Genomic DNA, 27,851 nt, shown 5'->3' with positions numbered 1-27,851 from the left:
GTGTGATTATCCGGTTGCTCTGCCTTACAGAAGGAAATGTGTGAAACTAAGTACAGACCCTCCAACCTTGTTTCAACGCAGGAATCCTGTAGTCTTCCAGACCTCAACATACTTTCTGATCAGCTCATCACTCACCGGTTGCGCAGCTCTCAAGGTTGGTGAGTGCCTACACGCTCTGGTAGTGGCCATAGTCACCCCTCCACAAGACATGAGCTCGAACTTGTGTTCGAAAAAGTCTTGGGCCTTTGCCGCCGGGTTGTCCCAGGGATTCTCTCCCGGAAACTCGGCCACCCGCCTGCGCCATTCCTGCAGGGACACTATGCCCTTGTCTTGAGGCACGCCTAGCGCCTCGGCAAACACGGGCACCACATCCGCCCATGCCCGGGGGACTGGGTTGTCCACGTGATAGACGGGATACCATTCATCATCACTGGGCCGGAGGAGAAGCTCCGCCAGCGCCGTGGAGGCTTCTTCGAGAGGGAGCCAGTTCAAGACGCCTTCGACGGCGGGGAACGCCCGTAGTGTCTGTGCCGACTTGAACAGGAAGGCCAGCACCTCCACGTGGTTCCAGTACCCCGTCCGCTTCGAGCCCGACACCTGACCCAGCCGCACTGTCATTGCGCGGAAGCGGTCTGGATGGCGGCCCAGCGTGTCATTTAGGATTCGTTCGCATATAATCTTGGCGCCTCCGTATCCATTGGGGAGGGAACATTCGATATCCATGGGGGCCTCGGGCACTTGGCGGCCATTTCCCTGTCTAAAGGGATACTTGCCCACGGCTGAGAGGGAGGAGATCTGTTGAAAGGTACACTTGAAATTTTCGTCCCGGGCCTTTCGGTGTGCCGAGATGCCTGCTGCGAGGTCAACGAGGTTGCGCATGACGATGAATTGTGGCTCGTTCTGTTCGAGGGCGCGCAGTCCGTTGACGGGGAAGGCGTTGTGAATGATGTGCGTCACACGCCCCACGAGTCGGCCGTACTGGGCCACGTCGAGACCTAGTTGTGGCTGCGAAGTGTCCGTCTCTATGACCTCTAGTTTGGCACGCATCGTTTCGTTCAGCTCGATGCCCCTGGACTCGAATGCTTCCCGCTGGCGTTGCTGTGGGCTGATAGGCTGTTCATCCTTCCTGGTGGGCCGCGTGCGGTTGAGGCAGAACACGGTGCCAATCGAGGGTAGGCTGGCGAGGTGCGACACGATGTGGCTGCCCAGACTGCCTGTTGCACCAGTCACGAGAACAGAGTGGATAGAGGAGTCGGAGGGGTCGTCAGTTGTAGGTCCCTGGACGACTGGCGAGACCTCGGGTATCGCGAAGCCTCGAGTTGCGCTCGCTATGTATTTGTCCGCAGCTAGCTTTCGACCCTTGAGATACTCCTCGCTATCATGCTCGTCGTGCTCGGGTGAGGGAGGAATGCTTGGTTGCTTGGCCAGGCCCGGCTCGAGATCAGCTGCCATAGCGATGACAAACCGTTGAACGCCAACTTCAGGCAGATTGCCGTCTGTCCACTCGACGTGCTTGAAGCCTGCGTTGAGGAGGCTCTGCTCCCACCTCTTTTCCTTCACAATGGCATGCGTCCGGCCGTCGTCAAAAAGCCACCAGCCCTCTAGAGTCCCCCAGACGACATCAACCCAGTGCAATGTGCCCATCATCTCGAGCAGCATCAGAACGCCATCTGAGCGCAGGAACTTGCGGATGTTGCGCGTCGAAGCGTCAATGGAGTGCGTGGCATGTACGGCATTGGTAGCCACGACAATATGCTGCGATCCCATCAGTTCTGGGTCCGGGGGCTGTTCGATGTCGTGGACGGCGAATTTCATAAAAGGGTACTGCTTAAACTTCTTCTTGGCTTGGGATACGAGGGATGGCGAGAGATCGGTGAAGGTGTACTCGACGGGGATCCCGAATTCTGCCAGTATGGGCGCAAGCACCCTTGTAGTGCCGCCCGTCCCAGCACCCATCTCCATGATCTTCAAGGGGGTACTGAGACCGCTCTGGGACAACAAGCCCCCCTTGCGAGCCAGCCGGGTCAGGAAATCGCCCATTTGCTCAATGTAGGCCTTGTTAAACGGAAACTCGCCGTAGAAATGGGCTGCCGATTCACGATTTTTGGCATCTCCAAAGATCAGGGCTGGACCATCGACCTTGCCAGCCAAGACGTCCGCCATCCTCGAGCCAACTTTATATAGCAGCTGGTGGGACGACGAGTAGCCTTTGGGGTTTTTCATGAGACCCTCAATGATTGCGTCGGCAGACTGAGAAGGAAGCGGAAGGCCGGTCCGTCGGACCACGCCCCCCTCCTCGATATCAATGATTCGCGTCTCTTCCAGCATCTTGTACAGGTACTCGTGGAAGCGCCGGTGGTGCGCGACAAATGGAACAGGCTGTAACACATCGCCGGGCTGGGCTGCCTCAAGATCACAGCCCAGTTCCTTGAACGCCTGGGTAGTAAGTACCAGGCACAGCCTAACTTGCTTTTGATACACGCCGTCAAGATAACCTGCGCATCCCTGGCTCTTCAGGAAGGAGTCGGTGTGGTCTTTGGATTCGCGGAAGGCTTCAATGGTTATAGATGCCGGTAGGCTAAGAGCCGTGTCAGAACTCTTCTCGGCCGTCGACGGCGTGTCGGAAAGCGAGGTTCCACGGCTGGCTGCTGATACAGCACTGTTTGGTTCCGAAGACGCTGTGTCGGAAGAATCGGAGGAAGCAGCGATTTCCTCGAGGTCAAGCACAGACTGGAGAAGATCCAGAATGCCTGTTATGTCGACGATGCTGATGAGCTGGGATTGCTCCAGGGTACAGTCAAATTCTGTCTCAATATCCCGTGCCAGCTCTAGCCCCATCAAAGAGTCGATCCCAACATCAGCGAGTGAATCAGCTCGCGTAATCTCATCAAGCTCGAGGCCAGATATCTCTGCTAAGACCCGTTGGAGCCTGGGCCACAGAGCATCCTTTGCCTTCTTGACATTGCTGACATTCCTCACATGTGGTGGCGCGATGGCCGGCTGAGAATCCGATTGCCGATCAATGCTTTCACCGACGAGCACAGGGTTCAACGGTGGAGCTCCCGTCGTTAGGGGCTTTATTGATGGTTCCGCAAGAGGGTATGCGCTTCTAGGGGGGATAGGAACACCCGTGAGCAGCTGGCCACTATTCTGTGCGTCAGTACAAGTCTCACATTGACACTGACGGAACGCAAATGTCCGAGGTGAGATCGAGAACCACTTACACTGGAACTGATTTGTATCGAATCCCGAGCATGACCTCCTCAAGAGATTGGCTTGCCGAGCCGAAGACAAAGATATCCGTCAAGAAGTCGCCAGATGGAAGTCGCTTATGCTGTGCCAAGATATCCCACTCCCCTTGGCTGTCAACGTCCCGCGGGCTCTCAAGATCTGGTGACCTGATCCATTGCTCCATCTCGCTGACAAGATAGATAGAAGTAGGCCGATCCCGGGCCATACAGTTGGCCCAGATGCTGCCAACTTGTTCGAAGGCATCTGCTAGGGTAGGATCGAAGACGAATGCCTCCGCAGACCTTCCCCGAGCGAGCCGGCCGGCCGACTCGCTGGATCGCCCAACCAGTTTTTGAAGGCCCCTGAACCTGTCGCCGTAGTGGAAAAGATTGTCGCCGACTTTGTAGATACTCCGCCCCTGGATGACCTCTTCGGACCCGTCGTTGCTTTCCAAGGCTCGCAGACAGCGCTCGTGGGTTACAAAGCGTTCAAGCTTGCCGAGTTCAGCATGGAGGCGACCGTCGTCGCGAGACTGGAAGGACAGTTTCCCGTGCATATGCAAGGTCTCCTCACCGGTCTCTCTGAGTTTGCTCACAAACTTGAAGATCCAGCTTCTCTCTGCGCCTCCATTATCATCGTGGCGTTCAAAATCGATGAATACAGTTCTAGGTGGGTCAGTGTGAATCAAGGGACTGTGGTTCACAATCTCGTAGATTCTGGGCTGCAACTTGTTGTTGATGTTGGTCAGCTCTGGACAGATGCTCGTGATGGCCTGAATCGCCAAGTCGATTGCGAATGGTACCGGGAGCACGGGCGCCTGTTTCGCAATTACATGCCCAGATACGATGCCGACGTATGACTTTATTGAATTGTTGATGAGAAACCGGGATTCCTTCTTGGTCTTGTTGTCTTTGTAGCCAACAAACGTGTAGGGGCCCGAAGGTGGGAGGAATCCTCCCTCCGCACCGCTTTTGGCCTGTTCGGATGGCTGCGTCTCCTGCCCAACTTGTTTCAAGGGCGGCTTAAAGTCAAGCCAGTGGCGATTTCTCTCAAACTGGTAGGGAGGAAGCATGATGGGCGCATATTGATGTGTTTGTGCGCGCGAGTGCGGCCAGAAGGCAACATGTACGCCAGCCCTCCAAAGTCCCATGGTGATGTCGACCAAATGTTGTAAACACCTATCGTCGCCTGTTATGTTGACTGGTAGGAAGGTTGCACTCCTTGGCATCCCAAGCGCCTTGCTTGCCATGTTGGTGATGGTGGAGTTGGAGCCAGCCTCCAGCCAGATGGCGTCGGGATACTTGCTGGCCAGCCTTTCGACGGCTTGAAGCCAGTACACAGGGTCTCTCATATGTTCGGCAACGTAGGAGGCGTCGGAAGGGCATTTGCGGTATCCTTCAGTTTCCCGCTCGAGCGGGATCCTAGGCTGGCGGAACGTGAGCTGGCTGCCGACAGCCAGCAGCTCTGGCTTCAAGGGCTCGACGAGCCCAGAATGGAAGGCGTTTGTTACATGGATTCTCTTGTGCTTGATGGTTGGACGGATCGAGTCTGCATCCCGGGCCTCGATGTGCTGTTGCACCGCGTCGCACGCAGCGACAGACCCAGCAAGCGTGAAGCTTCGTGGACCGTTGACGCACGCAATACACGCCATGCCATGTCGGCCGTCACCTTTGTTGTCTAGCTGTGCATTGACAGCGGCGATGACGTTTTCGACATCTGCCGGATCACCCTCCACTGCCACCATGGACCCAGGCTCTGCGCCCCAGCTGTCTCGAATAACCTTAGACCTGCCGTGGACCATTCGTAAGGTATCCTCCAGACTCAAGACGCCCGAAATGCAGAGCGCGGTGAGCTCTCCAAACGAATGCCCGACAAGAGCGGCTGGCTCGACGCCACAGTCGATCCAGCTTTTGGCACATGCATACTGCAAAGAGAAGAGCACCGGCTGCAGGACCGAGGGGTCGTTTATGGGCTCGCGTTGAAAGATTGTAGGGTAAATACTGCCCGCCTGAATTGACTTGCAAGCCCTATCACAATCGTCGAGATGATGTCGCAGGATAGTGGATTTGTCAAACACCTCGCGGTCAAGTCCAACAACCTTGCCGACCTGCCCGCCAAACGCCAGGATGACGGGTCGTGTAGAGACAGGAGTAGCGGCAGTCTCCAAAGAACCCAGCTGTTGTTCCAGTTCGTCGATGGACCCGGCAGCAAACATGGCAGCTCGGCCAAGGGACCCGTTCATCGATTGTCGATTTACGTTGAATGACACATTCTCGATGTCAAGGTGATGTCCAGAGACCGGCCTCTCTCGCAAAAATAGGTGGAGTTTGGCTGCGTATGCTTGGATGGCCTTGTCGTCGAGCCCGGAAATGTAGAAAGGCCACCGACAGGAGGAAGCAGAGCCTGTTGACATGGCATTCTCGCCTTGGGTCATTTTTGGCGCCTGCTGAATGAGTATGGAGGCATTGGAACCTGCTGCTCCGTAGTTGTTGATCATGGCTACCTTGCGGTCGTCCGTCCAAGGAAGGGAAGCTTTGGCAATCTCCATGTTGTCCGAGGGTGAGTATTGAATGGCGGGGTTGAGCGTATTGAAACTGGCTTGCAACGGGATGCGGCTTTCCAGAATCATCAGCAAAACCTTGATCAATGCTACAATCCCCGAGGCGCCTTCTGTATGGCCAACCAAGCCCTTTGCGGAGCCAATCTGCAACGGCTTCATGCCCGCGCGGGCAGAACCCCCAAAGATCTGTCGAATGCTGTCGTATTCAACTGGGTCGCCCACCGGGGTGCCTGTTCCGTGGGCTTCGACGTAGGAGATGTCGCGGGGGTGCAGCCCAGATTTGGCGAGGGCCGTTTGGAACACGTTTGTCAGTGAGTTGGAATTCGGTACAAAGATCGGGGTGATATTCTGGTTCTGGTTGACCGCGGTCGCCGATATGATGCCCAGGATTTGGTCGCCGTCAGCAATAGCATCCGTCGCCTTTTTGAGGAGCACGGCGCCGATGGCCTCGCCCCGACAGTACCCATCCGCTTGTGCGTCAAAGGGTTTGCATTGTCCAGTCGGGCTGAGAAACGACCCTGCTGCCAGATTCTGGAAGTATAGAGGCGTGCTGTAAAGATTGGTTCCGCCGGCCCTGTGATGTTGACATTGGCGCTTCCCGTTAGCATAACAAGGACAAAAGACATGCTGGAGCGGTATAGACCGTATACATGGAGTGTGGGGAAGAGGCAACATGGAACGTACAGGGCCGCAGAGCATTCGCCACTGAGAATAGCCTGGATGGCCAAATCAATGGCCACCGTGGATGCCGAACACGCAGTATCAAGGGTCATTGCCGGTCCTGTCCAGCCAAAGAAATGGCTGACCTTTCCAGCGATATAGCTTCGCAAGGCGCCTGTAGCTGAAAATGCGTTCGGGATAGCATGCGAGATGTTGTACTCATAGTCGTTGGTAACTGCGCCAATGTAGCAACCAATCCGGCGGTCGGACGACTTGTTGCCTTTGGGCTGAAAGTAATAGCCCGCCTGCGCGACAGCCTGATAGGCCGTCTGCAGAATGAGTCTCTGCTGCGGGTCCATATGGAGGGCCTCACGAGGAGACTTCTTGAAGAATTTGTGGTCAAAGACGGCCGTGTCGTCAAGAAAGTTGCCGTACCATTTCTTCTTCTCGCTGCCCTCCTCGCCAGGCCGATGTGTGGTCTCCATGACAAACCGGTCGTTGGGTATGAGTTCGCGGTGCTGCGACGTGCCATCCAGCATTATCTGCCAGTACTGTCCTAGATCCTGAGCCCCAGCCACGTTACAAGCCATGCCGATAACAGCAATATCGGTCTCGGATACAACTGGCCGCGCATCCGGGTTTGAATCACCACCGAGAGATCTGCGGAGGCTCTCCTCGAGGTCGAAGTGAGTTACCTGTCTGCTCAATCTGCGGAGGAGCGTCGGGGGGATACAACGTTCCGGCCCAAACTCCAGGACAAGGGCATTTTTGTCTTTCAAGCAGCCGGCAGCAGCTGCACGAAAGGTTCCGATCCAGTTGAACTGTTGCGCAAGGAATGCGCGTGTAGCCGCTTCAAGGGGATTTTCTTGACCACTGATCGGAGTCTCCGCGTTGATCCGCGTAGGCATGGTGAAATGGGCAGCATCTGGAACTTGAAACGTGGGGCAAGTTTGACAGAAGCTGAATAGGGCTTGGATGTCACGTTCATAGACTTCCGGGGTGTGGAAACGGCCGTGGAATTCAGACAGGCTGGCTTTGATCCCGACGGTTTCAAGATATGTCGCCAGAGCAGGAGCAGTGCCCGCGGAGGTTGTTATAGTTGCCCGATTCTCGTCGTATAGGACAGCGACGTAAGCCTGACAGCATCTTGCGTTAGCAATAAACTCCAAGGGACGGATAGACACACTATAGATAACATTTTCCAAAAAGAAGCAAGCAAAACTTACGTTGGGATAGGCTTCCAAAGCCGTCGTCAGAGTGGACGCTGATTGTGTCCCTCTCCAAAAGGCGTTCAGGCATGTAGACGGTCCAGTCTCGTCAGGGCTATCTTGCGCATCAGATAGAGCGCAGATTACAAACATCACCCGGAGTGCAGCAGCGGCATTGTGGCAGAACTGGGCCCAGGACGAACTGCCGGATACCACAATGGCACTGAAACATCCCAGACAGCAACCGACTGCTTCTGTCTGCGGGCCGGGAGGCATCCACTTGAGGAACCCTCGCTCGGTTCCGTTGACGGATTTCAGATGCTGAATGTACTCGATAAGCTGTGCCAGAAGGACCAGCGGACCGAGGATCGCATTTGGCAAATTCGCAACAGTCGACCCGGGTGGTATGGTTCCAGCTCGAAGCCAGTCAGCTAATGTCCGAGCATGCTTCCGGCCATCAACGCGTTGCAGCTTCGGAATCGATTTGCACAAGGAGTCCCAACAACTCTCAAGGTCCTCCGCAGCATGCAGAGCCCATTGGCTGTGATGGGCGTCGTCCTTGATACATGTGAAGATGCGGTTGAAGTAGGGTTCGTCCAAGGTCATAACACCAGGCCCAAACAGAATCAATGTACTGGCAGAAGCCATGGCTGTGACCAGGAGACGTCCTGGAATACGAACTCGAATTATTAGACATGGTCTTCTCCAAAGAGGCTGAGACAGGGGGCGATGCTCACTCGCGCCAAAGTGACTTTGTGTTGTGATGCAGTTGTGATGTTGAATGTGCAAATTGCCTCAGTTTGGAAAGTAGATTATCGATCTCGGCCGGTTCTGTTACCTCGGTGTGTAGATAGGTGGGTAGGCAAGGCGCGAAAGCGTGATAGGGAGACCACATAAGAAGTAAGTAGGTGTGTACATGTAAGGTAGTTACGGTTATTCCATCACTTTAACACAACCGCATTTGACGAGTACTGTAGGTGTAATAAGCCGGTCAATTGGGAGAAGAACAGTCAGGCTTGCTCCGCACCAGGCGCACACCGAAACTGTGCCAGTAGAATGACCAAGTTGTGCCAAATGCTTACTATTACTGTATAAACTGCTCCTAAACACCGGACCTGGAGATGACATGGACATAGAGTTTATGGATGTGGACGCCTAGCAGCAGTTTCTCCACTGCCCTTTGCCGATCCCGGAGTTACCCTACTTCCAAGTATAATGCGAGATTTCTGCTGTGGAAACATATGCGGATGTTGGTTGACTCGCATGCTCGAAAGCTTCCAGGTTGGTACGTACCTACCGAGGTAACCTTGTCGAATCTGCGAGCCGGAGTTAGTATAAGTCCTATTATAGGAAGCTGACAAAAGCTTTGCCGAGGCCGAGCAGCAGGTAGTACGTACCTTAAGCCAGGTTGCAATTCCTGATTTTTCCGTGCAGCCAAAGGAGGCATAACGTTACAGTAGGTATCATGGCCAATCGTAATGTCCTCTGCCCTTGCTGCCTCTGAATACATGCACAAGATTCAATGTTTGATAACACTGCAGCCGCCTGCATACTCGAAGGGAACCATAGTTTTGTTTTTATTTTCTTATTTTTCATAGTAGCCGGTATATCAGCGAGCTCATCACGCTATTGTTCTAGAATTGTTCATTACTCTCACCCAGGTAAATACTGATTACCTAGCGAAGATGGGAAGCACCGGTCACACGATGTCGGACGGCTGGATGAGCGAGCCCATCGCCATCATCGGCATGAGCTCAAAATTTGCAGGAGAAGCCACAGACAACGAGGGACTTTGGCGTATGCTCGCAAATGGAAGAAGTGGTTGGACCCCATTTCCTCATTCGAGGTTCGGATCAAAAGGAGTTTACCATCCCAACAATGAGAGACTCAACAGTGTAAGTCATATCGTACTCCCACCCCTCTTCACCTAAAACTTCGCACCACGTCGTAGTTTGCACCATGACTTGAACACCGGCCAAAATATCTCATACACATTTCCGCAGACACACGTAAAAGGTGCGCATTTCCTCGAGGAGGATGTTGGACTGTTTGATGCCAACTTCTTTGGTTACTCGGCTGAGACTGCCTCGGTAAGCACTGGAACCTTTTTGCCTTTCTTGTCATATTTTTGGTGCACTCGCCGAGTCACGCTATTCCAGGCTAACATACTTGTGTGTATCTAGTCTCTTGATCCTCAATACCGGCTACAACTGGAGTCTGTCTATGAGGCCATAGAAAGTGGTAAGATGCATGATGGCTGGGAGCTCCGGAACCATTTGGTTCGATGAAGTCATATCATATACCTATACTGATCTGTCGCATCGGCAGCTGGTCTTCCATTAGCCCAAATCGCAGGCTCGAATACGTCTGTATTTACGGGAGTCTTTGTCCACGATTACAGGGATGGCCTCCTCCGTGACGCAGACAACCTGCCTAGGCTCATGGCAACGGGCACGGGCGTGCCTATGATGTCGAACCGCATCTCTCATTTTTTTGATCTTCATGGAACGAGCATGACGATCGAAACCGCCTGTGCGTTGCCTTGCATACTATGCCCCTCCTGACTACTGAGACTTTTCTTAAAGCACCTCTTCAAATTTGTTTCTTGCTGAGAAAACTATGCTAACGGAGGGGCTGGTAGGCTCTTCGGGCATGGTTGCGTTACACCAGGGCATTCAGAGCCTGAGAACCCACGAGGCCGATCTCTCTATTGTTGGCGGTGCCAATCTGACTCTCAACCCCGACATGTTCAAGGCGCTGTCATCCTCAGGGTTAGTGCATCCCTGAACTCCCCAACACAAAGCCTGGAGAGTACAAGAAGAGATGTGGAGGACACAGACTAATGACGCATTTTCGGCAAGATTCTTATCCGGAGATGGAAAATGCTACGCCTTTGACTCCCGTGCAAGTGGATACGGACGCGGCGAGGGTGTGGCGACGTTGTTGATCAAACGCCTGAGAGAAGCGCTGGCCGATGGCGATCCAATCCGAGCCGTCATTCGTGAATCGTTGCTTAACCAGGACGGCAGGACAGAAACGATCACAGCGCCTAGTGTAGAGGCACAGGAAGCCTTGATTCGCGACTGCTACCGCAGAGCAGGCCTGCGTCCAGAAGACACGCAGTACTTTGAAAGCACACGGCACAGGCACACAAGCTGGAGATACCATTGAGGCCCGGGCTATTGCAACAGTCTTTGGGGGGTCTGGCCGCCGGCGTGAGAACCCATTGCTAATGGGGTCTATCAAAACCAACATCGGCCACACGGAGGCAGCGAGTGGACTGGCAAGCATTATCAAGACAGCACTGGCAATGGAGCGTGGAGTCATCCCACCGTCTATCAACTTCGAGAAGCCCAATCCGAAGATCGCCTTGGACGACTGGAATCTCAAGCTCGTTACGGAGTTGGTGAACTGGCCACCAGGGTCAAGTCGCCGAGCATCTGTAAACAATTTTGGGTATGGGGGCACTAACGCACACATCATTATGGAAAGCAGTACCTCTTGGAGACCAGAGCCTGTCGCCGAGAGTGGATCTACCAATGGGTATTCGAATGGGCTGGATGATGAGGCCCAGCGGGTTCTCATCCTCAGCGCAAAAGACCAGTCAGCGTGTCAACGGATGGTTTCCAATCTGAAGAAAAACCTAGTTGCACAAAAGGAGTCAATAGAGCGGGCGGACCCAACCGGAAATTCCTGGTCAATCTTGCATACACCCTAGGTCAGCGCCGCAGCAGGTATTCGGTACGTAGGAGCGCCTTTATTCTTCTTGCCGTACATGTAGGCACACAGTGTCTGTTCAGATGGCTAACTCCTCGATGAATGAATCTTGCAGTGTGTTGCGGTATACCCAGTACCTGTCACTAAAGGCGTTGACGCCGTCGTCCGAGCACTAGACTCGCCTGCATTCAAACCCAGCCGCAACTCGCGTCGGCCCAGAATCGGTATGGTATTTACAGGGCAGGGCGCACAGTGGTATGCTAGTAGGTGTTCTTTCCGATCCGATTATCCGTCCAAACAAACCAAAGGGGGAAAAGAGAAGATGAGGCGCTAACTTCAACCAGTGGGTAGAGAGCTCGTGAATGCCTATCCCACATACAAAAGCCTCGCTCGAAATGGCTGGGGCATATCTTGAAGAATTCACTGGCGCCAACTGGTCTTTGCTGGAAGAACTTTCACGCGACGCCGACACGTCTCGCATCAATGAGGTCGCGTTGAGCACACCCATCTGCATCGCAGTGCAAATATCGCTCCTGCGTCTCTGCATTGCGCGCTTGGGGCGTCGTGCCCGTTGCCGTCACAAGCCACTCGAGCGGGGAGATTGCCGCAGCGTACGCCGCGGGGGCACTGAGTTTTCGCGAGGCCATGGCTGTCTCATACTACCGCGCCGTGTTGGCGGCCGGCGAGCATCCGGGAAGAGCTCCTGGCAAAGAGGAAGGCGCCATGATAGCTGTCGGACTCGGTGTCGACGAGACAGAGTCGTACCTCAGGCGGCTGACACAGGCAAACGGCAAAGCCGTGGTCGCGTGCATAAACAGCCCGTCCAGCACTACAGTTTCCGGGGACGTTTCTGCCGTCAAGGAGCTCGAGGAGCTTGCCAACATAGACGGCGTTTTTGCCCGTCGCTTGAGGATCAACACCGCCTGGCATTCTCACCATATGGTGTCTGTAGCGGAGGCCTACATCGAGTCCATCGACCGTGCCACAACGCCCGCCGGAAAGAAGGATGCTACGGCCCGGCGTGATGATGATCATCTAGTCGCATTCTCGTCACCTGTTACTGGTGGGCGCATTTCCCGGATGGAAACGCTAGCGCGGTCAATCTCATTGGGCTGATAGCTTGCTTTCGTCCTGTCCAGTTTCGTGGATGCTCTTCACCGATATGGTCATGGGGCAGCGCCGAGCCTAATACTTTCTCCTCCAATGTGGACGTTATAATCGAGGTGGGCTCCGCACTACGGCTCTCCGGGGGGTTCCTATTCAGGAGATTCTTGCACTACCTGAGTTTCATGGGCTGCAGATTCCTTACTATGGCTGTCTAGTCCGCAAAACGGACGCACTGGGTAGTATGCAGGCACTGGCCGCCGGCTTGCTAAGAGAAGGGTATCCGGTTGACATGGACGCCGTGAATTTCCCTCACGGCAGAAGTCAACAAGACATCAAGGTGCTGACCACGCTGCCCTTGTACCCCTGGAACCACCAGAATAAGCATTGGATCGAACCAAGATTCAACCGCGCTCTTCGGGCCCGCTCGGAGCCGCCCCACGACCTGTTGGGCTCCCTCGTCGACGGCTCGAACCCGGACGCGCCTTCGTGGCGACATATCCTACGCATTACCGACGCGCCGTGGACTCAGGACCACGTGATTCAATCCAGCATTGTTTTCCCCGCGGCGGGCTACATTTGCTTGGCCATAGAAGCTGTCAGACAACTCTCCATGATAGAGGGCGCCAGCGACAGGTCGATATCTGGCTACCGGTTACGTGACATCGACTTCATGCAAGCCCTTTTGATACCAAGCAGCTCAGACGGCATCGAGATCCAGACACAGCTGCGCACTGCCAGTAATAGAGACCTCGGCGCCCGAGGCTGGAAGCATTTCGAGGTCTGGACCGTTACGGCGGACAACAGGTGGACACAACATGCCAAAGGCTTGGTCTCTGTTGAGTTTGACAAGACGCCCACCGCTGAGGCTGTCGAGCCAGTCTTGCAAAGGCTACGCACGGCGGGTCCGCACCGACGACTTCTTTTCTGGTCTGCGAGCCCTTGGAATCGCTCATGGGCCTATGTTCCAGAACATGAGGGAAATCTTGCAGTCAGGATCAGGATCTGGCAGCAGCCACAGCGTGGTGACCATGGCCATACCCGATACGTCGGTGCCCAACGATCTTGTCAGGGATCCCGTAGTGCACCCCGTCACATTGGACAGTATCATCACGGCTCCTTACTCGACGCTTTCTGCAGCGGCTGCTCGCCAGGCCACCGCCAAGGTCCCTAGGGCTGTGGAAAGCTTCTGGGTATCCAGTGCGATCAGTCATAGTCCGGGCCATCTTCTCAGGGCGCACTCTTGGCTCGTCCGAGATGACAGCCAAGGCATGGAGGCCGGCGTGTCAGTGTTTGATCACGACAGTGGAAGCCTGGTCCTGGAAATGGGGCGATTCTCGTATCAGTCTTTGGGTCGGGGTGTTGCATCTGCCCAACAAACTACTGAGCCATGGGAGAAAGAGCTGAACAGCCTGGTAAAATGGGCCCCCGACATCTCTACTGGTTCGCCAGCTACGTTTGCTTTCTTAAAGAAGCAACTGAGTTTGAAGAAAACAGAAGACTGGCACGATGATGTTGATGAGACGACAAAGATATGGCAAATCTGCATGTCTTTCATGCAACAGGCTATCGCCAATCTGGATTCGCGCGATGCAGACCGCGTGGAGCCACGGTACGCAAAGTATTACGCGTGGCTGGTTGACACAGTACAACAGGCAGCATCGGGGCAACTGTGCATCGGCGGTGCTACGTGGCTCCCTGACAAAGCGCCGGGGAACCCACAGCGACATATGGACCAAGAGACCGGCGAGACGAGAAATGTAAACGTGGAGATCGTATGCCGCCTGGGCGCCCATTTGGTGGACATCTTGCGCGGCGAGGTGCCACCGCTTCCATTGATGGTACAGGATAACCTGTTGGCCCGATTCTACGACAATATTCCCGCTCTCAAACGGACGGGGTCACAGCTTTCCGGACTACTTGCCCACCTAGTACACAAGAACCCCCGTGCTCGCATCTTGGAGATCGGGGCAGGCACCGGCACCATGACGCGTTTCGCCCTCTCGGCTTTGGGGACCCCTCAATCTGGCGGCCCGGCTGCCGACTCGTATCACTACACTGACGCTTCAGCGGCCTTGTTCGACACAGCACGAGAGACACTTGCTCCCTGGAGTGACCTTCTGGTGTTTGATGTGCTTGATCCCCAACGTGAGCCCGCTGCGCAGGGCTTTGCGCACGGTACCTACGATGTTGTCATCGCCTCTGGTGTCGTGTCCGCTGAGACCAACTCCGTCTCTCGTACTCTAGGCAGTGCACGGAACCTACTCAAACCCGGCGGTGTCCTGCTGCTCACAGAGGTCGTGCAAGACAAGGTGCTTGTACCATTCGTACAGGCCCTTCTGCTTCCCGAGCGCCAGATCGAGTCCAACACGGTCCTTGCTACAGACGTATGGGATCGACACCTGCGCGACGCTGGTTTTAGCGGAGTGTCTCTCGAGCTGCGGGATTGCAGTGACAGTCGAGCCAGTACCTCGGTTACCATAATGTCGACGGTACCGCTGCCAACACTACCGGAGCCGTATGTGGAGCCAGAGAACGTACTGATTGTTACAAGCAGAAGGGCTGCCCCTCCTCCTGTTCCTTGGCTCAAGGGCTTACAAGCCTTGATAGGAGAAGGTATCTTGGGGCGGGGAAACATATCAGTCGCGACGCAGGATCTCGAATCGGCCACTGCATCATCGTACGCCCACAAGTTCTGCATATTTATTGGCGAGGTGAATAAGCCCATTTTGCACGACCTGGATCCCGCAGCTTTGGAAGGCATCCAAACAATGTGCACTGCCTGCAAGGGCTTGCTCTGGTTGACGCGTGGAGGTGCCGTGGACTGTGAGAGACCGGAATTCAGTCTCGCGTCCGGATTCATTCGCACACTGCGCACCGAACACGTCGCACGCAGACTGCTCACACTAGATCTGGACCCCGCGGGCGCACCTTGGTCGGACTCAAGTGCATCTGCCATTGTGCAAGTGTTGCGAGCCGCATTGTTTGACAAGGCTGAGGCCGGGTCTATAGTAGAGCCTGAGTACGCGGAGCGCGACGGCGTGATGCTGGTCCCACGTTTCTACCACGATACGGAAAGAGACCAAGTGCTATCATCTCGTGGCGTTCTGGAGCCTGGCCCTGGCCCAACACTCGAGCCGGCACCTAAAACAAGTATTGAGCCGTTCCACCAGCAAGACCGTCTCTTGTGCCTGCGGCCAGAGACACTGGCTTTCGGTGACGACGAAGCCGGGGCCACTTATCACGACTCCCCCCTCCCCCCCAACTTGCTGGAAGTGGAGCCCCGGGCATATGGCGTCAGTTCTGGGCCTGCAGACAGGGAGAATCATATTCGAGGTCTCGAGTGTGCGGGAATTGTTACCCGAGTCGGGAGCGGCGCGGCGGTGCAGGACTACAAGGTTGGCGATAGCGTCGTGTGCGTACTGCACCAAGAGAAGCAGTCGTCTTTCCCGAACCGCGTTGCCGTTGAGCCGACTGCGACGGTGCACAAACCGGCCAACCTGAGCTTTCAGGAGGCCGTGTCCGTTCCACTGGCCTTCCTCACCGCATACTTCTCCCTCGTCGAGGTTGCAAGACTACAACGTGCCCAGTGGGTCCTAATTCACGCCGCGGCAGAGCCCACCGGGCAGGCCGCTATCATGATTGCACAACACGTCGAGGCAAAAGTGTTGGCCACTGTTGGTAACCCCGAACAACGGGTTACGTTAACGGAAAAGTATGGCATTCCTGCGGAGAGTATCTTCATGTTGGATACCTCCGATCTGCCGTCATTTGAGTCCACTATCCTCGCAGCCACTCAAGGCCACGGGGTGGATGTGGTCTTGAACTCACTGGGCGGTCCACTCCTCCAGCACAGCTTCAATCTGGTGGCACCATTCGGCCACTTCGTGGAAGTCAGCGGCCGTGATTCGAAGGCAAACAGCAACCTCGAGATGCGCCCCTTTTCCCGGTCGATTTCATTCACATCGGTCGATCTCGACCTCATGTTGGAACACAGAGTGGCCGATGTCCATCGCTGTCTAAGGGAGATTATGCGCATGATTGAGGTGCGGGCGTTCGCCCCTGTGCACCCCATTGTCTCATATGCGCTGGGAGACGTGCTGGAAGCCTCTCGTCTGTTGCAAGAAAAATCGGAGCCACGTTTCACCGGCAAGGTGGTCCTCTCGGTTGACCAGGACGCGAGAGTGCCTGTGCTCCAGGTTCCACGCCGTGCGAAGCTCGCTGGTGATGCGTCGTACTTGATCGTGGGTGGCAATGGTGGCCTGGGGCAGTCGGTAGCACACTGGATGGCATCTCGCGGGGCCAGAAACCTGATTCTTCTATCACGCAGCGCTTCAAAGAGCGGCAAGATGGTGGCGTTGGTCAAGGAACTGCGAGAGACCGGGTGTCGTGTCCTGCCCGTGGACTGCGACATCGCCGACGAAGATGACTTGGCTCAGGCAGTCCAAAAATCCGCAGCAGAGGGGCTTCCACCTATCCGGGGGATTGTCCACGCTGCCTTCGTCCTGCGCGACGCCTTTGTCGAAAAGATGACGTTCCAAGACTGGAAGGACACCACCCAAAGCAAGGTCGCAGGCGCCTGGAATTTACACAGTTGCTTCAACCTGCCCGACGATCTCGATTTCTTCGTCCTATTCTCTTCCATCAATGGTCTTCTTGGGTATGCCAGCCAGGCCGCCTACTCGGCTGGTGGTGCGTACGAAGACGCCCTGGCCCATTGGCGCGTTAAGCAGTGCGGCCTTCCCGCTGTATCTATCGATCTTCCGGTCGTCGACACCGTCGGTTACGTGGCCGAGGCCTCCTCCTCCGAGAAACTACGAAGATCACTTATCAAAGCTGGACACCGGCCTATTGACGTAAACGGTGTGTTGGCATCGCTCGAGTCGGCTATCCAGAGGCCGTTCGACCCGCAGTTCGCCGTGGGTATCAACTCTGGGCCGGGATCCCATTGGGACGTTGACGGTGCCCTCGGGCGCGATCCGCGTTCCCTGGCGCTCAAGTATCGCCCGCTCACGCAAGCCGCCGCACAGCAGCAGCAGCAACAGCAACAGCAGTCCTTGGAAGAGGAGGGCGGCTCGCTGGCCGCCAAGATGACGGCCTGTACATCACGAGACGACGGTATCCGCGTGGTTGGCGAGGCCATCGCCGAGGTGCTGGCTGAAATGTTTCTTGTCCCGGTCGAGGATATCGATTTGACCGAGTCGCCCGCGCACCAGGGCGTCGACTCTCTTATGGCAGTCGAGCTGCGTAATGTGCTCTTTAGCCAAGCGGGCGCCGAGATCTCCATCTTCAACATCATGCAGGCTCCAAGTCTGGTGTCGCTGGCGACTGCTGTCGTGGGTTGCAGTCGTTATATTAAGTTTGCTGCTGATTCGCTGTAGATTGGAATTGTCGCGTCGCGTTTAGAGCGAGTTGGGACAGCATTTAGATAGAGAAAGTCTCAGCATGGAATACGGGGTCAAAGTCTCGAATGGACGATGACGGTTATTCTGTGGTCCTAATCCTCACACAGCAGCTTTGTTGCTCTTTCTCTTGCCTCTCTTTTCAGGCAGTCCTACAGAATTGTGAATGTGGTGTCAGTTAGGAAGGGGTGTACGGTTTCTATTTATTCTACGTGCGTGTATGTGTCAACAAGACAGAAACACGACACCCAAAACCTACTGGTACGAACTTAGCTATCAAATAGCCAGTGGTGTCAAGCGCACACAACCTAGAAGAAGGATATTATATTTATTTATGGTCTTCTCGTTGAAGACGCAGTGAAGAAACAGCTTAATCCAGCCCATCGAAAGATCAGACTACCTACCTAGGTACATGTACTTAAGTACCTATTTAATTACTACTTCAAGGGCTCTGACACCAGGGTCAATTCTAGGCGCCTCTTATAGTCTCCGCACCGAGACATCTTTCAAGACGACTTCAGGTTCGGTATTGTTCCCCACGTCAGACTTTAAGCAACATAGCCCCCTTACTGAAGCAACGATCCGCCTTCCGTACTAACAGTGCTACCTGTACAGTTCGAATCCTTCATAAGATAGATGTAAGCTTCAGCGACATCCTCAGCGGTCCCAACCTTCCCCAGAAGAGAGGCTTTAGCAACGGCTGCCATCTTGGGAATGCGCACTTCGGGGGGGCCGTGGTGGTCGGTGTCGGTCGAGCCGGGGCTGACGAGGTTGACGCGAATAGGCGCGATCTCAACGGCCAACGAGCGCGCGAAGCCGGTCAGAGCAGTTGCCCATCCGGCCAAGATGGCCAGGCCTTTGATGGGCTTGTCTGTGATGCGGCCGTTCGTGAAGACCAGCGACGATGTCGGGAGTGATGTTCATGAACCGAGGCGCAAGTTTTCCCAGGAGCGCCGGGACCACAAAAGGAAGCTGGCCGGAGGTCTGGGTTATCCATTCCATCGTAACCTCGCTTACGGATTTGAACTCGAGCAAAGATGCCGTGTATGCAATATGGTCGAGGGGACCACCCAGAGCGGCCGTAACATCTGTGAGGAGTTTCTCAAGCCGGTCTTCGGCATCGTTATGGCTCACATCGCAAACGAAGCCGGAGATGTTGATAGCCTTCATCGGCAGAGCATCCTTTATCGCCTTAATCGTTTTTTCGATGCGGTCCGGGTTCGAGGACGCGATAGCAACGTTCACACCATCCGCGGCGGCAAGTTTGGCAACCGCTGCACCGATCCCTGCAGACCCGCCAATAATCAAGAGGTTGTGGCCGCTGATGGAAGGCATATTGAGAATTGGCGATGTTAAAAAGCTGACCTGCGCCGTGGGCTGAGGGAGACACTGGCAATTTAAGCTGGAAACGAAACAGAACAATCAGATCAGTGAAATTGAAGCGCGTTTATTTTCGAACCAGGCAATTACACTGCAGGTGGTTTGCATCTTTGAATATATCTATTTCTAAATTGATTGATTCGGCCGGAGACGCTGGAGGAGCGGAAATGAAGTATTGCCGAGAGCTTAAACGTGGTTTGTTGACTGACTCACGAATCTGTATCACATTGTGTGGAGGTGTTTTCCGGAATACCGGAGTTTTGTTGTGTGCGGCCACAGAGGACGCCGGAGGCTTGAGCTTTCAATAAGTCCGTACATCCCCACAGTGCAGTGCAAGGGTGCAGTGATGCAGCTGATCAAGCAAAACGGCACCTCCCCTATGTTTCATCCACTGCTTTTTGGTTTCTCCTTTCGCCTCCACTTTCCTTTCTCTTGCCAGCAGCCACAACTTACAAGATACAACCAACCACTCACAGTTTAGTCCCTGCTTCTATTATAGAAGAGCATAATAGAGCAAGAAAAAAAAACATACAACACTCGGAATTCGCTGGTCGTCACCGAGCCAACTACTAATCGAGCTCTTGCGAGTTTATCGAAGGGAGAGCGGACGGGATCCCGAGTTCTCTCGCAGATATGGTCGTATGTGACAGAAAAGGGTGGAGAGCATGTTCATATTCTCTGTCAGATGCCACGCTGTTGAAACTCGATCACGCATCCTTTTGCTGAAGCCAGGCAGACAGGGCCGCCACGGAAAAGCAAACTAGGTGCGGACCCAGAATTTTATATTCACATGTACCTAGGTATGTACTAGCGCGTCACCCTCCACGACCCCGTCTCCATCCAAAGCCGTGCATACCACCTATGCAGCATCTCCATCCAGCCAGGCATGGGCCCTTGAATGCCCTCAACCTTGTTGTTGCTGATGAACAAGCAACTCGTGAGCTTTAGCACCGCCTCACCGCGCTCCCGATCGACGGCCGCGCCAATGGAAAACAAACCATCCGAGTCGCGGGGGTTCGGATTCCTCGGGGAATCGCCACAGCGAACCACTACCTCGGAAGGAGTCTTCTCGACAACCTCGAAGTGGTCCGTGAGCTGCGTGCCGGGCTCATACGCGGACCGAGCCAGCTGATTAACTGTCCAGAGCTGAGAAGCGGTTGCGGGACCGTGGTACTTGCGAGCTAAATACGCCCGCTGGAACCGGTAACCTAATGAAAACCCGTGTCAATGTTTGAGAAAAGTCTCATATTCTGTGGTCTCTCACGCACCTAAGCCGGCCCAGACTCCTCGGCAGAATTCAAGCGCAAGGTCACCCTCACGCTCGAGAAGTTCGGGCTTAATTTTGGTCAAGGGAATTCTCTTGATGCAGACATCCTGGGTCGACGGGTTCCGATGCGAGTTGTACTTGGTATAGCTCTTTGAGCGCCACAGGGGGTCGTCTTCCGGAATGGGACTGACGATGCTCGTTGAGGCGCCGAGATACCCCAAAACGCCCGTTCCGAGTCCCAACGTAGTGAGCGTCACCTTCTTAATGATGCCCATGGTGGTGGTAGCCGTTGAAAAGTTTCGTGAACGCTTTGGAGAGGCGTGTGTTTGGTCGAGACTCGAGAGGGACAGACAGCTCCAAGTTAATTGGAAAGCAGGTCGCACCACCACTTCGTCTTGGGTGGCCCTTGCCGAAACAAATGCGAGATTTCCCGCTCACGCGAGTCCCAGCTCCGCCGAGCATCAGATCTACGTCATGATTGGTTGTCACGAGGAAACCCCAGTCCACCCAAGCCGCCTTCGGTCGGGCCGTCGGGGGATGGATGGGTGGAGCGCCCGGATGGAATTACTGTTCGTAATCTGCCCAGATTGCATGCCCGCATCGGGAGGAAAGTTTGGGAATTGTGAAAAATGCAGAATTGTACCCGCCATGTCTCGCCATTTACAAATACAACCATTAATCATCGCAGTCTGAAACGCCCGAAATACTGCCATATAACCCCCCTCGAATGCAACCCGGATACAATCCGACATCATTGATGTCGCCGGTTGCTTCATGTCTCCTGATTTTATTCCCGATTCCAGCGAGACGATGTAGCAGCCAGTCAGTCCTTTTGAGGTTTTATTCAAATCGATTTCCCTTCCTCTCCGCAAGTCTGTGAAAATAAATCAGGCTCGAAATACAACGTCGATTTCGCCTCCCCGAGCTACACACTCCCGGGCCAACGTTGCTCTTGGAAGAGAGGTGTGGCCTGCAACCAACCGAGGTGATTGATCAAGACATCGGCATTCCCGCGGCAGCCCGGCTGTGGCGCCTGAGCAGATCGGGCATGTCACCATCGAGCAGGGTGTCGAAGCAGTCGTCGATGATACTGCCGTCGCTGATGTTCTGCGCGCGAGTCCTCCGAAGCCAGTACTCGAACGGACCACCTGGTATTTCAAGTTAGCATTAATAGAACACAATCGAAAGCCGGGAATGGGGATGTACGTACGGTTCTGAGCGAGCGCCGAGCCAAGCTCGACACATCGCTCGGCGGGCGTGTGCTCGCTGTGCATTTCCGTAAAGTGGGTGATCATCTTGGAGATGTCCTTCAGCGGCCATTTGCACGGCGCTGCTGGAGACCGACCGGCACCGGCCAGCAAGTACTTGGGGGCGGAGCAAAGTCGACATTTCCAGAAACCGAGACGCTGCAATGCCGTGTTGACGCCGTCCTCCATCACACCTCCCATAAGGTCCAAGCCGGGCGATGACGCCTTGACACGTTTCGCGCTCCCGTGGTCCTCGTCTGGGGTCGGGCGCTTTGCTGCAGCGTGAGCTGGTGTTGCAGACATGAGCCGGGCCGGGACCATGGCGGCGCCTTGTCCATTGGCTACGGCATGCGGTTGCTTGCCACTGCCGTTAGCCCCATGCACCGAGTAAGATATCGCGCCAGAGGTGTTGTAAGTAGGGCGGAAAGTCGTGCGTTTCCGCGACTGCGCTTTGATGGTTTCAATTCGGTGCGTACAATGCCGAATCTGATGCCCGAGATCGAGGGTGCGTAGCTGCAACGTCCTAGTCTCTTGGGGAGTCAAGTCCGCCTCCTCCAGCTGCGCCCTGCAATAATCGAGATCGTATCGGTAGGCCAGAATGTCTTCATTCAACTGGCGCACTGTGATCTCATCGAGGTCTGAAAATTCATATTCATGATGGTAGTCTCGGCCAGATGGCCGGGTCGCAACTGGTGGCATCATGTGCCCGTTACCGCTGGCCTCTAGGCCGTCACTGTCCTTGCTGGCACGGAAGGGGATGCTGGGCCTGTCAACCTGCTCGGCAGGCTGTGCGGTCGCCGCCGGGCTGCTAGGGGCCGATTCCGTTTCACTCTCCAAGCTGCTTGTAGGGGGAACAGTGGCGTCGGCGGCTACGGTGATGCTGCTTTGGGGAAGTGATTCGTTCTCAAGTTCCTGTGAAAGCTATTAGCTCACGGCTTCAATGTTCTTTGCATTTGATATCGCAGTGTGACTCTTCGTAGTCCCATGCAACGCGAGACATAGAAAAGTAGGAAACGAGTAATTCCTCTGAGGGGGTCGAAAAAACACGGGTTGGCGAGGGAAACGGGTGATGTGCACAAAAAAAAAGAAAAGAAAAGCAAGAAGAAAAAAGGGAAGAAAACAAAAAATATACATACCATGCCCTCTGTGTCCGGTGATCGTTTTGAAGCCGGTGCCATGGCAGGAAAGAAAAGTGTGTTATGGATTGAAAGACAGAAAAGCCAATTGCTCCTGATTCAATTCGAGCGAAGTCGATTTGATCGATCGATTGATTAATTGAAATGAAAAATGAAAAAGGGAAAGGGAGATGGAGATGGTGGTTAGCATGGGGAAGAGGTCGTCAAAAAAAAACGAGTGGGAAAAAAAAGAAAGGGAGAGGAAAAACGAAGATGTGGGAAACGCGATGGATTATTATTACGCGAAAGAGCGATTTTGATAAAGGATGGAGGGGAAGATGGAGACTAGCTTTGTCCTTCCTCTTTCTTTCTTTCTCCCTTTTCCTTTCTCTCTTTTTCTCTTTTTCCGGCTTCCTGGCTCGCCCATTGGCTGAAACCCTTCCCCACCCTCGGCCGCCCTGGTTTGCGATTGGATAAGGTAAGCAGCAGCCCATAGTTAGTTAAGGTGGCTTTGTGCCTGTGCCATCCCGTTTGCCAGCTCGACCCAGCTTGAAAGGGAACGATGTGCTCTGCGGCCCTGCCTGACTGACCTCAGCCACATTTTGCCACTCTCGCCTTTGAAGCACTCCGCGTACCCCTCGACCAACATCTTATTTTTGGTTAGTTAGCATGAGTCTGTGGTCTACTTTGTACTGAATGGCCTTTGTTTGCTTGATGATTGACTTCGGCCTTCGAGTCATCAACCTATTATTAGACATTAGACCTCTAATGGGTGCAAGAATGTAAAAGAGAAGACAGGGTTCTATTACATGTATGCATGTGAGCTCAGTTGCACTTGACATGGAAACATTGGTGACCTCGAGATCTTGACAAAACACGAATCGAAGTACAGAATAATTTTCATTAGCGGCGGCCAGCCAGGCAGGCACGAAGCATTAAAATAAGAGTTTTAAGATAAAATCGTACCAAAACTGTACACCGGCTAAATCTACCACCTGCTGCTCCTTGATACGTCGGTCCTTTACCATCGTATTATTAGATACTTTTATCCGACCGGCTCTAGTTAGGTAGGCATGGTACCAACAGCTCAATTTGGTAATGGATCGTTCTTGGTACCTATGGTTGGGTTGGGCGACTGAAAAAGAAACATGCGTCACGCGTGACGTGTCCTGTTTCTGCTCGATTTGTCCAGACGACTAAGCTGCAAAAACACCGCTTTATTTTCACATTTGAAGTCCGCTTGATGGCACGGTGACTCGACTTCAACATGGTGGTCTCTATGAGGTCCTGGCGCAACCAAAGAGGATCTCGAATTCGAATCCTGCTTCTTCTGGCTCTTTTCATTCACTTTCGGCCACTAGGAGCTTTAAAGCAGAAACCCATGAGAGATTGGACTGTGTGCTCCTGGGATGCGTACGTTGGGCCATTGGTTCTTCAGTCACAGGAGCGAGCATGCCCACTCACAAACGATTGGTCCCTCTGGTCACATCAGCCCATTTGCCCCGGGCCTGTAGGGGATGATTACAACTCGGAGCCCTTCTCCCCCGACTGTGTCTTCACCCTGACCACCTTCCGGGGCAACCAAGGCATCAGCTTGATTACTACCCCTCAGCTTGCCGCCAACCTCGCTGACAAACTCGATGACTCACGCGTGTCACCAAGCTCGAGAAGTCAGTTGACAAACACGGGACAAGTCCAACGAGATGGGGAGGCCCCTTATGAAGTCCGGGAGATACCGGGACGTGGCAAGGGGGTGCTTGCAAAGCGCAAGTACCGAGAACATAAGACTGTCATGGTCGGGTTCCCCGTGCTCATGGTTAGATTGGACTTCATCAACGAAGACCGATATGGTACGAGGCAAAAACAGTACATGATGCAGGCCAGTGTGAGGCAGCTCCCACCGGAGCAGAGGGAGTCAATTCAGGCGCTGGCACGGAGCACAGGCGGCGAACCCATTCTGGATGCTCTCCGTACAAATGGCTTCGGTGTTGAGATCGACGGAGTTCAACACTTGGCGCTTTTTATTGACGGTTCAGTACGTACGCTTTTTTCCCCAGCGAACTAAGGCAAGACGAGCTGATAGTTGACCTACAATGGCTTAGAGAGTCAACCACAATTGTCGGCCAAAGTAGGTAGCCATCGTACCCTGGGGAGAGACAGAAGTAATTCTCTAAGACACAAAATGCAGTTCCTATTGGCGCTACATCAATGACGAGATGGCGATGGAAGTCGTGGCACTCCGAGACATTCAACCTGGGCAAGAAGTTGCACACAGTTGTAAGAGCCGACTCCAGCCCATGGACAACCTGAGAGAATGATGACTCACCACTAACAGATGCGCCGTTGGGGTATACTTACGAATAACGTAAAACCATTCTCCAAGCCTAGAGTCTTCGGTGTAGGTGCCCGCTATGCTCCCAGCATCTCGAAGAGCGAGACGCATCCGACGGACGGCGAGAGCGCTTGCTGGAAATTTATCAATCCCTGATCCAAGCAGAGAGACTCGGCCACCAACGCGTCGGGCAGCTCATAACGGAAGCCATGGAGCTGATAGAGCAAAAAGAATTACGCCCCCAACTTGTCGAGTATTATCAACAATTTGCGAAAGCATACCTAATGGTAAATGATCTTATAAGAGCCCGAGCATTCGTCACTGAAGCTGATAGGGCATGGGTGTGGTACGGGGGAGAGCAACACGACAATATTGATGGTATGCGAGAGTTGTGGCAAGCTTTGGAAGAAGCGGAAAGGGGTGCTGGAGACAAATGATGTTAATATGTGAAACGTACATAGTAGATCAGAATTGTGAACGACGTCACGGGAGTCTCCGGAGCTAAGATAATATCTCACGGAAAGTTGACTTAGCATAGATAGTTTTTCAAGCTTAGCATCATACCTAATGAACCAGTATCAAACAACACTTGATCAATGAGCGCGCGGTTATTATATGTTTTGGGAAACGTAACGCCTCGGGTTGAAGGATATTGTCCTCGTGGAAGCGTGGGAGGTCATACTATGGACGGAGAAATGAACACCTGTTCCACCTATCATGGTAAAAGACAATGATTCCACCGCCGTCCTTCCCGTCCACGATTGGCGGAAACTTTCTCTATATTTCATTAAAGTTTCACCTAACTGCTATCGCACGTATGAATGACGGTTCACACGTTGCCTGTCGACAAGCAAGCCATCGGCCTTGGATAGATACATGTACGGAGAACAAACACTATCGCCGGTGTACTACCAGACACCAATGACGCAGTGGCTCAACTAATGTAAACCAAAGTGATTTCCGGCATTTCAGCATGGCAAATCTTGGTCTCCTCTCCCTATATGTGTAGAATTATCGAGTCCGGGGCTGTATAACGGTAGGGAATTGTCGCGGCAAACGGCGTCCCGATGCGAACCACATCCCGCGCGGGAACGGTTCGTGCGACTCTGGCCATGCTTAAATGAGCATAAGAAACTCAAGATACTCTATTCCTCTTTATTATCACCCCAATCCTCAAGTCGTTCCACAGTCTGGTGTGAAAGTTACACTAGACTTCGATTTTCATAACTTAGTGTCATAAAACCCCATGCTCTCCATTGCGGTCGGTAACAGTTCCTCCCATTGGAAACGCATGAAACTCAGATAAGGCGCTATTTGTTTTTGACATAGCATAGATGCATCCGTCTCTGACCTGTAGTCGTCTGTTTCTTTTTGTAAATGCACGATGATTTTGTCATGCTCGGGACAGGTGGAGGAGCAAAGATCCGAAGTGCGCGTCCTTGTTTATATCATACCGTAACTAATTAAATGGCTTTAAGGCCTCTTTAACTGATGTTTTGCGATTGGCGATCGTCAGAGAGACGATCGCTTGTCCCGGGTAACCATATGCAGCGGATACCCAGTGCACAACTCCCGTTGCAACGTTTCGTCTGTTTGGGACTAACTTGGCCTTTGAAATGTCTCAGCACCGAGGGATTGAGATGGGGGAGGGCGTAAAGGTTTAATATCCTTGAACCTATGAGATTTTTGTTTAATGTGAATGGCGGCCGAACATAAAATGAAGTCATCTCCTCGTTGGTTTGTCGATTAAACGTTGGCACACCTCTCACCGCCCATCTCCCTACTCCTCTTCCACTCCCCACAATGAAGGCTGCTCGAGTAGTGTCGGTTTTGGCCTTTGCGGCCAGCGCCCTGGCTCACGGATACATTTACCGCGTGACGTCAGACAACACGGTGTAAGGAGATGCAAGGTAATCACCTACCATTTCCGAGCTAAACTAATCTTTGATACTCTTCCAAATAGTTACCCTGGATACGACATCTTTATCGATCCGGTTCTTAGACCTGCACCATCGCGGATCGCATACGGCGGCGGCTCCACGGGCCCCGTTTTCGACGCTACGAAAGCTGACGTCGCTTGCAACACCGTCCATAATCCCGCGCCTGGATACATTGCCCAAGCCCGTGCCGGGAGCAGCGTCACTTTCCACTGGTCTCGATGGTTGTACAGCCATAAGGGGCCCATGACAGCTTGGATGGCCCCGTACAGTGGAGATGTCGCGGATGTCAATGTCAATGAACTAGAGTTCTTCAAGTTTGCCGAGGAGGCAGTCGACGAGGAAGGTGTCTGGGGCACAGTAAAGTTGCTAGACGAAACCAATGGCACATGGACGGCCACTATTCCCGCCGACATCAAGCCTGGCACTTACATCATCAGGCAAGAGGTAAGTTAGCGCTTGTCTAAGTGTGCTCCGGATGTGATCTAACGTGGTCTACATATCATCGCACTACACTTCGCAGTGAGGGACAACCCTGGTTTTGAGTACAACCCGGTCGGTCCGCAGTTTTACATGACCTGCTTCAACTTCAACATTACGGGGAATGGTAACGCGACTCCCCAAGGTTTCAAATTCCCAGGCGCCTACGACATGGCTGACCCAGCTTTGAACTGGGACCTGAACTCAACTG

The 27,851-nt window shown here is 53.8% G+C and overlaps 6 protein-coding genes across 6 annotated transcripts; 3 read left to right on the top strand and 3 right to left on the bottom strand.

The window, feature by feature from the left end:
- Positions 1-72: 72 nt before the first annotated feature.
- On the bottom strand, positions 73-8,307 carry CHGG_09586 (uncharacterized protein; the record flags this gene model as incomplete). Its single annotated transcript, XM_001227512.1, has 4 exons — positions 73-3,145; positions 3,225-5,987; positions 6,476-7,587; positions 7,678-8,307. The coding sequence occupies 4 exons, from the start codon at positions 8,305-8,307 to the stop codon at positions 73-75; spliced, it is 7,578 nt and encodes a 2,525-aa protein (XP_001227513.1).
- A 1,058-nt stretch (positions 8,308-9,365) lies between these two features.
- Positions 9,366-17,861, top strand: CHGG_09585 (uncharacterized protein; the record flags this gene model as incomplete). The annotated part of the gene is made up of 13 exons (XM_001227511.1): positions 9,366-9,554; positions 9,663-9,749; positions 9,843-9,900; positions 9,988-10,191; positions 10,301-10,430; positions 10,521-10,765; positions 10,851-11,115; positions 11,328-11,400; positions 11,492-11,639; positions 11,761-11,894; positions 11,977-12,439; positions 12,699-13,360; positions 13,473-17,861. 13 exons carry the CDS (start codon positions 9,366-9,368, stop codon positions 17,859-17,861), a joined length of 7,047 nt encoding a protein of 2,348 aa, XP_001227512.1.
- A 587-nt stretch (positions 17,862-18,448) lies between these two features.
- CHGG_09584 (uncharacterized protein) lies at positions 18,449-20,804 on the bottom strand (the record flags this gene model as incomplete). Its single annotated transcript, XM_001227510.1, has 6 exons — positions 18,449-18,753; positions 18,950-19,284; positions 19,476-19,560; positions 19,737-19,752; positions 20,082-20,470; positions 20,531-20,804. The coding sequence occupies 6 exons, from the start codon at positions 20,802-20,804 to the stop codon at positions 18,449-18,451; spliced, it is 1,404 nt and encodes a 467-aa protein (XP_001227511.1).
- A 718-nt stretch (positions 20,805-21,522) lies between these two features.
- On the bottom strand, positions 21,523-22,954 carry CHGG_09583 (uncharacterized protein; the record flags this gene model as incomplete). Its single annotated transcript, XM_001227509.1, has 3 exons — positions 21,523-21,677; positions 21,740-22,688; positions 22,913-22,954. 3 exons carry the CDS (start codon positions 22,952-22,954, stop codon positions 21,523-21,525), a joined length of 1,146 nt encoding a protein of 381 aa, XP_001227510.1.
- Positions 22,955-24,158: 1,204 nt separating this feature from the next.
- On the top strand, positions 24,159-25,209 carry CHGG_09582 (uncharacterized protein; the record flags this gene model as incomplete). The annotated part of the gene is made up of 3 exons (XM_001227508.1): positions 24,159-24,926; positions 24,994-25,019; positions 25,080-25,209. The coding sequence occupies 3 exons, from the start codon at positions 24,159-24,161 to the stop codon at positions 25,207-25,209; spliced, it is 924 nt and encodes a 307-aa protein (XP_001227509.1).
- A 1,817-nt stretch (positions 25,210-27,026) lies between these two features.
- Positions 27,027-27,607, top strand: CHGG_09581 (uncharacterized protein; the record flags this gene model as incomplete). Its single annotated transcript, XM_001227507.1, has 2 exons — positions 27,027-27,118; positions 27,187-27,607. Coding segments are annotated over 2 exons (513 nt in total), but the record flags the coding sequence as incomplete, so codon positions are not given.
- Between the last annotated feature and the right edge of the window lie 244 nt (positions 27,608-27,851).

This window comes from Chaetomium globosum, genomic scaffold (assembly GCF_000143365.1).
Source record: "Chaetomium globosum CBS 148.51 scaffold_7 genomic scaffold, whole genome shotgun sequence".
Classification (NCBI taxonomy): domain Eukaryota; kingdom Fungi; phylum Ascomycota; class Sordariomycetes; order Sordariales; family Chaetomiaceae; genus Chaetomium; species Chaetomium globosum.
Note: the sequence above shows the minus strand (reverse complement) of the source record. Positions and strands in the feature narration are given on the sequence as shown.